A 13,123-nucleotide genomic window follows, 5' to 3' on the forward strand; every position below is an offset into this window, starting at 1 on the left:
TTTCCTCCAGCTAATCTCACCATGCTTTAATCTAGCGATCTGTTTTACCGAGGACAGTGAAGGCACCGTCATTTTCTTTGGGTTGAGATGACCAAGGTCACAGATCAAAGTGGAAGCATTTCTCTGTGTCACGTGAATTTTTCCTCTTGAACTTTTGAAACGCTGTGAGAAAGACAAAATTTTAATTAAGTCTGCTTTCATTACCTGGCTTGAAAAATAATAGATTGGTTTCTTGACCGAGGAACAGTCCTGTGAAAGTATTAATTAGAATTTGGCAGCTTGCTGTTTCATGTCGGCTAATCTGGAACACATTATACGAAAGCTCCGAGATGGACTCTACGGTGAACACTGGGTGGCACCTGAGCCTGAGTTTGTTTTTTAATTGATTCTTCTTCATCTTTAAGTGAACAGAGTTTGACTTGTGCGGCTGCAGAATGCTAACCGTGTCCCTCCGCCAGGTCCAGGCCGACCCAGACCAAGTCAAAGAAGGACAGTAAGCTGGACCTGTTCGGGTTCGAGGACGCCGACGTCCACCAGGAGGAGGACGGAGCCGAGTCCAGCTACAAGATCAAATACTTCGGCTTCGACGACATGAGCGACAGCGACGGCGCTGAAGACGACAACAACGGCGGCTCAAAAGAGAGGAGGAGGGCGAAGAAGGCCGCCGCCGTCGCCCAGGTAACCCCGGTGGTTACCGTGGAGGAGATGCTCACCGATGAACCGCCAGATCCGTTCGAGAGGCTGGAGATCCAGGAAAGACCAGCCGTCAAGGAGAGCAAGAAGAACTTTGAGAGGCTGGAGAGCAGAATACGAACAGGTTGGCACAAAACGCACACAAACACGTGGAAAATACAGGATTTTAGTCCAACCTTAGGGAGATTTTAGCTGCTCAGTTGAGTTTAAATCAGTCTAGAGTCTGAAAAAAAATGATTTTTTTTTGTTAAACTGGAATTGTAGTTGTAGGAATGAAGCAAACTAAAGAAAATCTTTCCCGACTGAAATCATAAATAAGCTTGAACCAATTGTATAAAAATATTTTCTGGAGACAATTTTCCTCTTCTGTCACCAGCAGGTAGAGCTAGCAGGCCTAAATAATCCAAATTCAACATTCAAAGCTGGGCTGTAGCTTGTAAAATCATTTTAATCCAGTTATTCTGTACTGAAATGACAACAGCTGCACATATTCAAATGACTTCAGATTATCTGAGCTGCTGTTTGCACACTGAACCATTCAGGAATTTCATTAATATAAAAATGCAGTGAGGAACAGTTAAAATGCACTCCTGGAATTTAGCAGACAAAATAATATGAACTGATTATAGATTTATTGCACCTTTGTTTGTGCAATCTGGCTGCAAGTCAAATGAAATGGTGTCGTCAAATTTACGATGAGAAGGAGGAATGAGTAACAGAGGGCATTATGGGGGAAATGCAAAAAGTGATCCATTTAGTTCTATAATTCATCTCTTTGTGTCTTTATGCTGATCAGTTTTGTCTTTGAGTTTATTACATATATATTTTTATTTCATTTTATCCCAGAGGTTTATGGTTGTTTATTGGATATTAATAGTAATCCAATCATAATAGGAAAAATGAGAAAACACTCAATCATATTATGCTAACCTTGTGACCAAACTAAATTAACTGACTGGACTAGATCTGAGAGTAAATAATAATAAATCTTTCCAGGTCGGTCTTGTGTGTCTCCACAACATCCTCAAGCAGCATGTAAAATAAAGAAACTAATCGATCAAAAATTCAAGCACGGGTTGCTCATTTTTATTAGTGTGCGTCGGCTGAATGTGCCCCACCAGAACTGGACTGTAGTTCTGGTAGTTCCACCACAAAAACAACCCAACAAACACAGAACAAGAAACATAAACCATTAAATCTAAACAGATCTGAGAAGGTTTTGATGAACAGGTTCAGTACTGATAAAATACTTTTCATTCCTCCTGAAGCCGAGCCTTTCATCACGTGTTGGACGAACTGGTTCCACTGGAGCCACGTCCTCCATTCAGTGTGACGAGGCTGCCGGAGGAGCTGGGCTGTGTTTCTGGTTGCACACATGAGCAGGGGTCATGTTCTTTGTGTTTGTGTGTACATGTAAACAAAGCCCACACACTGGCACTGATATCCTCACCAGCGTAGAGCAGAACCCACACTGACAACAAACACTCGCCCTGTTTCCAGCTTCAGTTCCTGTGAGCTCATCCTCAGAGTGGTGTTAAACCAGGAGGCCACAAGCACACAAACCGCTTCATTTTACAGTATTTGGAAGATTACAACTTAAAATAAAGCATCCAGAATCTATAGTTGGCTTCAGAGCAGTTTGATTTTAACCCTCCACTATGACTGCATACTCATGTCTGATTGGCCGTAGATCTAAAACCAGACCAGGCAGATCCATCATTCTTTTTACACATAAAATATGAGGAGTTCCATGAACATGTCACACATTCACCAGGTCTCAGAACACTTTTTGGTTGCAGTGATGGGTTTGTAAAAATACACAATAAAGCACACATAACAAAAATCTTTATAAACCAGTCCACAGGATGTTGTGTAACTTTTTTTTTAACAAATTTAAGGGATACAGCTATGCAGTTTCTGTATTTTCAAGTATATTTGTAGAAGTTTGTTGCACTTTTAAACAATTTACTGTCGTAGTTAACCCTTCTGTTGTCTTCATCTACTGGCACCAAAAAAATATTGTTTCCTTGTCTGAAAAAAAATCCCCAAATTCCCCAAATTTCTGAAAATTTGCAAAATCTTCAGGAAGAAAATTCAAAGTTTCCTTGAAAAAATCCCTTAAAAGTTTAATTTAAAAAAGACAAACAAATTTGGCAAGACAGTTCTTGTAAATATTTTCAAAAAATGAGTAAAAATCTTCAAAAAAAATCCTAAAAAATCTAAAGTTTTATATATATATATATATATTCTAATATTTTCTTTAAGAACATTCACAAAACAATCTACTGAAATCCAGCAAAATTCGCTGGCTTTTGGTCAAATTTTTTTTTGAATGTTCTCAAGAAACATCTTTTTAAACATCTCTTTTTTCACTAAAAATGTTCAAAAATTTCCCAAAAATGATGAAAATGTGGACATCAGAAGATTCACGATAAAAACATATTTTGTCCCACATGTTCAAACTTTAAAACGGGTTAATTTGACCTGCAGGACGACACGAGGGTTAAGACATAACTCTTGTTTAAACGTCGACTATTGCAGAAGAGAAAATGATTCAGAAGCAAAGAAAGAACAACTGCAGGGTGCAGTCATGTCTCCACAAGATAATCTGGCTCCCAGTAATCCCAGTGCGGTGAAGCTGCCTGACTGGAACGTCCCGTTTGATGCGTTTGTCCGTTTTTGTCTGCAGACGTCCTGGACTTCTCAGAGGAAGGACTGAGGATGGTGGCCAGCGGTCCCAGGAGGCCGCCTCAGGGCAAGCCGGCCGAGAAGAACCCGGACACCTTCAGGAGGATCTTCAGCGCACACAAGAAGGTCAGAAAGCACCACGCCACGTTTACCCACAACACACTGCAGAGGTTCACTCAGCAGGGAGGGGAGCTGTGTTTATGGGAGAGTCTGAAAAATTAGACAAGTCAGACAACAAAAGACCAAAAACAAGAAAGATATTACAAAAATGAGACACACAATGACAAAAGAACTATCTATGATCAAAGCAACCTTTCATGGTCTAGAAATGATTTTAAATTTATAGTTTTACTAATTCATAATCTGCAGTTAATGTCTTCTCTGGACGTTTTACACTTTGAGGCCCGGTTTTGGACCCTCTGGAGGGCCGGTTTTGGACCCTCTGGAGGACAGGTTTTGGACCCTCTGGAGGGCCGGTTTTGGACCCTCTGGAGGGCCGGTTTTGGACCCTCTGGAGGACAGGTTTTGGACCCTCTGGAGGGCCGGTTTTGGACCCTCTGGAGGGCCGGTTTTGGACCCTCTGGAGGGCCGGTTTTGGACCCTCTGGAGGACAGGTTTTGAAACGAGACTGATAAACCAGCAGAACAGCTGTGGAATAAAACACCGACACGTTAGCTGCTGTTTTCAGATCGTCTGTGTTGGCTGTTGAGCTGAGACACAAACATGGTGAATCAGAGGAAGTAAATAAATGAGAACTAGTCATCTCCATTGCTTCAAAATCAGGAAAACGAGTACAATTTATTTCCTCCGCCAAAAATAATGGATTAATCAGCCGCTGTAGCTTTCCTCCTCCTGAAAGTAACACCGGAGATTGTTCAGCCGATGAGAACGTGGTCAGATGAGAGCGCATCGACCGGCTAATCGACCAGACGACCTCGAGGCCGAAGACGAGAATCTTCAATCTTCAGGCCGGAAACATGAGTCAATAGACGTGTCGGTTCATAATTCAGCTCAGCTCGTGTTCATGTCAGATTAAACTCTCCTCGGTGTTCAAACCTTATTCTTCCATTTCTGTCAGAAGCTAAACTTAACATCTAACTCTTCTTTCAAGCGTTGGCTGAAATCCTCGGGGTGTTAATTTATGTGGCGTAAAAAGCAGAAAAGTTAATCTTCTGCTAACCGACTGGAGTCCCAGAATCAGCTCTTGTCTTCAAAAGAGATCAAATAATTCTGGAAACTTCCCAGCGTCGGGCGCACATCTGGGTCTGTGTGTTTGAAGTGTTTTAATGAAATGAATGAAACCTCCAGCTGAACAAAAAGGAGACGTACCTGCAGGGACCGTCCACCTACGCCCAGCGTGACTCAGTCCTGAGCGGGGGAGTGGGCTGCTGTTTTATTCACGAGGCCCGTCTCCGAGCTGCTTTAATTTAACGGTGTTCTAACGGCCTGCCACAGCCCGGTTCACGGAGCGGTCCCGGCTGGAGATCAGACTGTCGATCTGAGAGCAGCCTGGAGACGGATCGATGCCGTCCGTCCAACTCCCAGGAACTCGCTGCACCTCTAGTGTCGCCGTCTCAAACTGCAGGCTATATGGGTCAGTCCAGAACAGGAGGACAAAATTAGCACACATTCTTAGTCATTTTAGACAAATTTTAAGTCATTTAGGACAGAAATTCAATCAGTTTGGACAGGTTTTGGGTCATTTTGACAAAACTGGTTATGGGAAACCTTGACTGCTCTGCACTTGTCATTTTACAAAACTTTTTAATCGTTTTGGATACATTTTTAGTCATTTTAGACTAATTTTGAACAATTTAAAATCAGTTTTTAGTCATATTAGACAGGTTTTTGTCATTTTAGACAAATTTAGGACATTTTTTTGACAACTTAGGACAAACACTGAGTCAGTTTGGACAGGTTTTGCCCCATTTTGGACAAATGTGTAGTCATTTAAGGGACATTTTTGTCATTTTAGACAAGAATTGAGTCATTATGGACACATTTGGTTGAATGAAAACTTGACTTTTTGAAAATTTTGGGTACATTTGTAGTAATTTTGGACAAATTCTTGGTTGTTTTAAAGATGTGTTCGTCAATTTGGACAGGTTGTGGGCCAGTTTGTACAAATTAGGAGTCATCTTTAAGACGTTTTGGTAATTTTCAACAAGAATTGGTAAGCTGAGTATTTGGATCGTAAAATTAATATTCAGATACCACCACAACAACCGAATATTTGGATATTCAGGTCCAGCCCGAGTAATTTTAGAGACGTTTTCGTCATTTTAGACAAATTTTGAGTAATTTAGGACACATTTTTGATTATTTAGGACACAAATTGAGTCAGTTTGGACAGATTTAAAACACGACAAAAACAAAACACACAATGACCAAAACAAGACAAAAAAACAACAAAAAGAAGACACAAAACGACAAAAACAAAACACAAAATGATAAACGAAACAGAAAACGACAAAAGCAAGACATAAAACGACAGTAACAAAACACGATGACAAAAAGAAGACACAAAACGACAAAAGACGGAAAAGACGTTGAGGTGCACATTTGGCGGACCCCGATGGTTTCTGTTTCCTTGCGTCGTGCTGCAGCAGCCGTGCCGTTAATTAGAGCTCTCTGCAGTTTGTGTCGTTCCTAACGAGCGCTGGAAGGCCTCGCTTCATCACGGCTGCTCGTTAGCCGTGTTCTCTCAGGTCACAGGCGTTTGGACTTTGTTGGGGAAAGCGACGCGTGATTACCGTCGTAATTAGAAAGACAAATTCCCGCGTTGAAATTGGTTTTGTGGAAACGACTGCAGGTTAGTTGGAACACTCTGCCTCTGGTGTTTACATCTCTGTCTGCAGATTATTACAGTTTTCAGCTGGAAACTCCTCTCAGTGCTCATTTCACAACTTATCTCTGGGAATCTGAGCACCGATTCAATAATGTTTTTCTATTAACGAAGCATTTTACGTCACCGTGTTGGAAGCTTATTGATTTATCTCATTATGTGGTGGTTTCTGACTAATTTAGAGATGCTTTTTGTCATTTTAGACACATTTTGAGTTCAACTAAACCTTCTCTTTGAAACTTTTCTGCTCCATATTCATCAATAATAGGTAATAAACTATCAAAGTCATGATTCACTCATTGTGTTTACAGATTGTTTCCTCATTTTCACCTGACAGTTGCTGCTAAAACAGCGACTTTAGCAGCATCTCTGCACATTTAGCATCACAGAAACAACCTGGATGGGTTTTTGGACACATTTGGAGTCATTTCAAAGACATTTTTTTGTCATTTTTGATAAGAATTTTGGGCAAATTTGGTTGAGGGAAAACTTGACTTCCCTTCACTTGAGTCATTTTACAGAAATTTTTGATCTTTTTGGATACAATTTTATAAATTTTGGACAATTTTTTTTGTCATTTTGGACAAATTTTAAATAATTAAGGACAAATTTTTTGATAGTTACAACAAAAATGTAGTCTGTTTGGACAGATTTGGGGCCATTTTGGACAAATTGGAGACATTTTTGTCATTTTTGACAAGAATTGGGTCATTTTGGACATATTTTTTTGAGGGAAAACATGAAGTCTTTTCACTTGAGTCATTTTCCAGAACCTTTTAATCATTTTGGATACATTTTTTGTAATTCTGGACAAATTTGGAATCCTTTTAGAGATGTTTGTCATTCTAGCCAAATTTTGAGTAATTTGGGACAATTTTTTTGATGATTTAGGACAAAAATTGAATCAATTTGGACAGATTTTGGGCCAATCTGGACAATTTGGAGTCATTTTCGCGACATTTTTTGTTGTCTTAGATTAGATTTGGGTCATTTTGGACAAATTTGGTGGAGGCAAAATGTGAAGTCTTTTCACTTGAGTAATTTTAGAGAACATTTTGATAGTTTTGGATACATTTTCAGTCATTTTGTACAAATTTGGAGTCATTTTAGAGATGTTTCTGTCATTTTAGCCAAATTTTGAGTAATTTAGGACACATTTATTGATTATGTTGGACAAAACTGAGACAGTTTGGACAGGTTTTGGGCCATTTTGGACAAATTCTTAGTCATTTCAGAGATGTTTTTGTCATTTTATACAAAATCTGAGTTAAACTAAACCTTCTCTTTGACAGTTCTCTGTTTCATATTCATCAATAATAGGTCATAAACTATCAAAGACATAATTCACACTGTCTGTTTTCAATATTTAAACAGCGACTGTAGCAGCATCTCTACATCATTAGCATCAGACAGGATGGTTTCATAGAAAGTCCACTCTGTGAGCCGTGTGGTGAGCGTTGGCCTGTAGGAGGACCGTTTGATGTTCTCTGTGCTCGTCTGAATTCTGTGCAGAGGCTGAGATAACTTTTCTCTCTGAGCACCTGCAGGGGGAACTTTAGAAGTGCTGAAGTTAATTTCCTCTGCATCTGGCCGTTGCAGTGTTAGCGGCCACAGCGCCCATAGGAGCACAATAACGTCCTTAATGTACTCTTGTTATCCAGTTTCATGCCCCGACTCTTTAAATAGCTTCCCTCCCTCCCGCCTGAGTACCGTCCTCTCTCCTCTCTTGACCACGTCGTCTTCACCCCTTGCCTCCCCCCTCCGTGGTTTAATATACTTCCTCCCTCCAACACGCCGTCTTCCATCCTCCCGCTCCGTCCTCCATTAGCATAATTGAGAAGGAGAGCCGAGTGGAGCTCATTACGAAAACAATCGCCCCTGGAAGTGACCGGCCTGCGGAGGAGTCGTCAAAATTCAGCCTCAATTACGATAAACTGCGCGTCTGCGGAGCCGGAGTGTTGTTAGGTTATTCAGCCGAGGACAGGGAGATATTAGACGTTAGCGTAATGACAGCACGCAGACAGACTCATCCATATTTAGGAGGCGACGTCAGGTTTATTTGAGGAGTGTTTTTTATGGGATGAGAGCGGTTATTACATCCATTACAGTGACCCTCTCCTCCGTTCTAATGGGCTTCTGTCCACCGTTGGATCATAAAGACTTTAAACTCGTTATTATTATCCGATGTTTTTTTTTAACATGGCTGCCCAAAGTTAGCTTCTGTACATGTTTTTAAATGAAAATGTTGCTTATTTTTATCTTTGAGGTCAACAAAAGAAGCAGAGAGTTTAATATCTTGCAAGCGTGCAGGACTTTTGCATGGATATTCAATAAAGGGGTCAACAACAAGACGACACAGAATAATACAGGCTGTAAAGTGATGGTAAAATAAGAGAAAATTAAAATAAAATATAAATTTAATGAAACAAAATAAAAATATAAAATACAATAAAAATAAAATAAAGTTTAAATTCAATTGAAATGAAAAATTAAATTAAATACATTAAAAGTAAAATTAAATTAAAAAATGCAATAAAATAAAATTTAATAAAAATAAAAATTATATTAAAATGAAATAAAATGTAATTGATCGTTCCCATGTTAGCAGAACAAAAAGGGATGATAACGAAAAGAAAAACAATAAATAAACCTGAAAATCCAAACTAAATACGAAGCTAAGGTAGAGCAAAGATGCAGCCAGAGTTCACTTCCATTAAGCGTGTCGATAGCAGCTTTTAGTGCTGCCAACAGACTTCCAGAACTCACAGGCTGAGGATAGTAAATGATTAATCTGTATGAAAATCAATCATAGAAATGTCGATCAGTGTTTCTCAGAGATGACAGATGTCTGGTTTTATCCAGACGTGTTCAGTTTCCTGTCCTGGAGGAGGAAAGAAACAGAAATGATCCATATTTAAGAAGGTGCAATCGGAGAATTCAGGCTGTTTTTCTTCAAAAACATCACTCAATTATTCAATTTTCACAACAGCTGGTGATTTAAATGAGGACTAATCTAAAAGAAAATAAACTAAATGACGAACTGTAAATATTAGAGTAGTTTTCTGGTGACATAAACTGTCCTGTTGTGGACCAGTGTGTGCTTTAAAAGAGAAACTAAAGGGTTTTCTTCTTTAAAAGTTCAGAATTGGCCGCAAATATTCCTTGTTAGTGACACAATAGATGTGTTTATTATTTTGTTATTGGTAGATCTGCCAGAGCACAGATATATCACTGCTGATGTCCAGGTGTTTTAGTGAATAACTGCAAATTACAAAAACTTTCAGGGTGCATTTAAGGACTTTTCCCCCTTAAAACATCCTCAAGTCAAGTCTCCAGACTACAATCAAAATGCCAGCCTTTGTGACCGTTATTTGAGAGTGTTTAAGTTCCACTTAGTCGGTTTTTTTGATACTACAGGATAATTATTAGGCTGATTTAAATCCTCTTTTGCAGTAGATCTTGTCCATTTACTCTTGCATGTTTTGGGTTTGAATAGAATATTTTTATTGTCAATTTTTCTCTATCTAGGACGTACAGAGGAAAAGACAAGCTGTTGTATCAAAATAAATATTATAAAATGTCTAAAAATCAACCTGTGAACTGGCGGTAGTGTGATACAGGACAGCCTGTTGAGGTAAATAAATCAAATCTGTTTCAAACTTGGGTAAATCTGACATTAAAAAGCCTAATTTCACTCATTTTTTAAATATGTTTTGAACACACAGTCGTCTAGCTAGTGTCTCCTGCAGCCTGCACTGTGAGGCGTTCAGGGACAATCTGTAAATTATAGCATCTGTCCATAAGTAGAGGATTAGCCTGAGTTTGTAGCAGCGATATCAGACAGCTTTCAGGGACATTTTGGTGACAGAATGAATGTTTTTAGATTGAAATATTTTGCAGACTTCAAGCCACTACAAAGCTTTACATGAGTGTGAAAATTCAGTCATTTATCGGCATAAACGACTGATTTCTACCAGCTGAACGGTTGGTCTGGAGCTCTGAAAATCACCGAGCTCCTTCCAGAGATCTAGGACTAAAACAGACTCAATAAAAGTTCTGTTAAACGAAAGATCATCTCAATAGAAACTGTAAAGGAGTTTATTTTCCTCCAGGAGAACACGTCTTTGCCTCGTCACAAATAGCATCGACATGAGTTTTTACCAAGAACAGCACCAGAATATTTATACCATTCCACTTTGTCGGTGTCGGAACCTTTTACGACCGTTGGCAGCGAGCTCAGTGCGCTTATTTTACATTTTTATGGGATTTCCACCCTTCCATGCTCGGCTGCCAGAGAAAATATTAACAAGTGTTAAAGTTGGAGAGATAAATGAGGAAAGGGGCAGAATTTATGCAGCTGAGACCGAGTTATCCACGTTTTTTAGGCCTCTGTGTTTGTCCTACACTTCCCACGATGCAACTTTTTATTAAGTCTGTCCAGGTTTTGAAACTTTAAACATACACTACACATGATCTTATTGTTGAACAGCAACTTTAATGGGTTTGAGCAACAGAATCTTAATGTAAAGCACAAAATGGCAACTTTTTTTAGGAGTTAAAGAAGCAAAACCCTCTTTTTTTTAAACTCTATATTAGTTATTAGTTACATTTACTTAAAGTTGCTCTAAATGAGTGAAAGTTACTCTATATTAGATAAAATTGCTCTATTTTAAAGTTGCTCTATATTAGTTAAAGTTGCTCTACATTAGTTAATGTAGCTTTAAATGAATTAAAGTTGCTCTATATTAGTTAATGTTGCTCTAAATGAATTAAAGTTCCTCTATATTAGTTCTCTCTTCCAGACTTTTTGCCTGTCGTCGGTCCAACAGTTCTTCTGTATTGTATTTTTTTCTTCCGTCCTCGGATCGTGACAGCAGTGATTCGTCCTCTGATCGTCCGTTTAAACTTCCATCTCTTTGGTTTGTTCTCTTTCCACTCCGCGGTTTATCGGAACAGAACTCAGGGAATAATTGGATCGATGAGCGTTAAGCGCTGCAAAGTCGGAACACAAAAACTTCATCTCCTTGGCAGCGATGCGTTTGCTGTTAATGAGTTTTTTTGCCCGCGTGCTGCTGGGCGTTGGGCGGGTGGCCGTCCGTCTGTGTCTTCAGATTACCGCAGGAGGCTTTAATTTGGTGTGTTGATGTTCCAGCGCTGCAGAGCTCATCCCCTAACTCCTCTTTTGTCTCTGCTTATTAACCCCACTGAGCCCAACGCCCCCCACAAACACACCTCCCATCCTCGGCCAACTCCGCCTTTTGTTTCTGGACACGAACGCCCCGGCAACCACAAAAAAAAAGACCCGGTACAAAGAGGACGAGGAGGCGAGCCAAGGACGAGGTGTTTGTTTTGGGTCCTGCTGTTTGATCAGAGCTGGCCTCTCTCTGCATCTCATCAGCTTCCAGTTCTTCTGTCTTCACCTCCTTCTCCTTCATGTTTACTCTCCTCTCTCTCTCTTCCTCTTCTCATTCTTTCTGGCTCTTTATTTGAAAACTTTTATGGACTGGAAACACGTTTTTTTTTGGTCCACGGGGTGTGAAAGCATAAATACAAAAACAGACCTCCTGATATGTTTAGAAAGATTGGACACGCGTAGCAGCGTGTTTTCAGGAGGCTTTTCATGTTATTTACATTTTAAGGGACGGGAGAACTGAATGATGCTGCAGAACTAAGCCTGAATGCAACACTGTGGTCCATATTATCGAATGAATGAAACTCTTCCTGTGGTATTTAAATCTGTGGTATTTTAAATCTATTTGTGCCAATTTTACATCATTCTGTGGCCTTATCAGTTCTTTTTGTGCCAGTTTTAATTCTTTTGTGGTTTCTTTAATTTTTTTTCTGCCAATTTAAAATCTTTTTGTGGTAGTTTTGCATCTTTTGTGTCAGTTTTGCATCTTTTTTTGCTCATATTTTGCATATTTTTGTGCCAATTTGACATCTTTTTGTGCCAATTTTGCATGTGTTTTTGGTTATTTTAAATCTTTTTGTCTTTCTGGCACAAACTAAACAGAATTTCCACACAAAAAAAATCAAATCTTTAACAACCCAGGGATGCACCCATCTGATACTGACTGACTTATAACAATAAGGATGATCTATAAAGATTTCTTTACTTTGCAAAAACATCCTCACTTTTAAAAAATGTCTACAACTTTGTGAAGTCCATTCTTTATTAAAATATTCTGCTGTTTAATTGAAAGCTTTTACTGGCTTTTTTTGGTCCACGGGGTGTGAAAGCATAAATACAAAAACAGACCTCCTGATATGTTTAGAAAGATTGGACACACGTCGCAGCGTGTTTTCAGGAGGCTTTTCATGTTATTTACATTTTAAGGGACGGGAGAACTGAATGATGCTGCAGAAATGAGCCTGAATGCAACACTGTGGTCCATATTATCAAATGAATGAAACACGAACTAAACAGAATTTTCACTAAATAAATGGTCAGTCTGTGCCAAACTGATAGCTGAGCTGTTGTCTTCACGTCGGCCTTTTTTTCATGCAACAATACTCAAACTGCGCTGGCCGTTATTCAGTACCAAGTACACAAGTCTGGACTGGTGTGTTTATCAAATACGGTGTCCCTAGAACGTGAGAACGCATCGTTATCGTGCAGTGGGAACACGGCGTACTTGATGATGTCACCACCTTGGCTCTTCTACTTCTGTTATTTTTTACCAAGGGTTTCAAACATGCAGCCTGTGGACCAAAACCGGCCCGCCAGATGGTTCCTTTTCCAAAGTGTAAAAATTACAGAGCCGACGTTAACTGTAAATTTGTAAAGCTAGAAATTTAAAATAATTTCTAGACCATGGCAAGTTGTTTTGATCCTAAAGTAAAGACTGTTCAGATGTTTCTGCTGGTACCTGTTCAGAGAAAAATAAGACTACAGAT

The 13,123-nt window shown here is 39.4% G+C and overlaps 1 protein-coding gene and 1 long non-coding RNA gene across 2 annotated transcripts in view; one reads left to right on the top strand and one right to left on the bottom strand.

The window, feature by feature from the left end:
* The window catches only part of LOC110960022 (wings apart-like protein homolog), a 70,433-nt gene that overhangs the window by 18,624 nt on the left and 38,686 nt on the right, over positions 1–13,123 (top strand). Inside the window, exons 4-5 of the mRNA XM_022207066.2 lie at positions 459–817; positions 3,383–3,507. Coding sequence (XP_022062758.1) covers positions 459–817; positions 3,383–3,507 — 484 coding nt within the window. The remainder of the gene's footprint in view (positions 1–458; positions 818–3,382; positions 3,508–13,123) is intronic.
* Positions 1,758–8,614, bottom strand: LOC127531024 (uncharacterized). Its single transcript, XR_007937810.1, has 2 exons — positions 4,711–8,614; positions 1,758–3,591 (listed from the first exon to the last, which is right to left on the bottom strand). It is a non-coding gene; the product is annotated as an uncharacterized LOC127531024 (long non-coding RNA).

This window comes from Acanthochromis polyacanthus, chromosome 19 (genome assembly GCF_021347895.1).
Source record: "Acanthochromis polyacanthus isolate Apoly-LR-REF ecotype Palm Island chromosome 19, KAUST_Apoly_ChrSc, whole genome shotgun sequence".
In the NCBI taxonomy this organism is placed as follows: domain Eukaryota; kingdom Metazoa; phylum Chordata; class Actinopteri; family Pomacentridae; genus Acanthochromis; species Acanthochromis polyacanthus.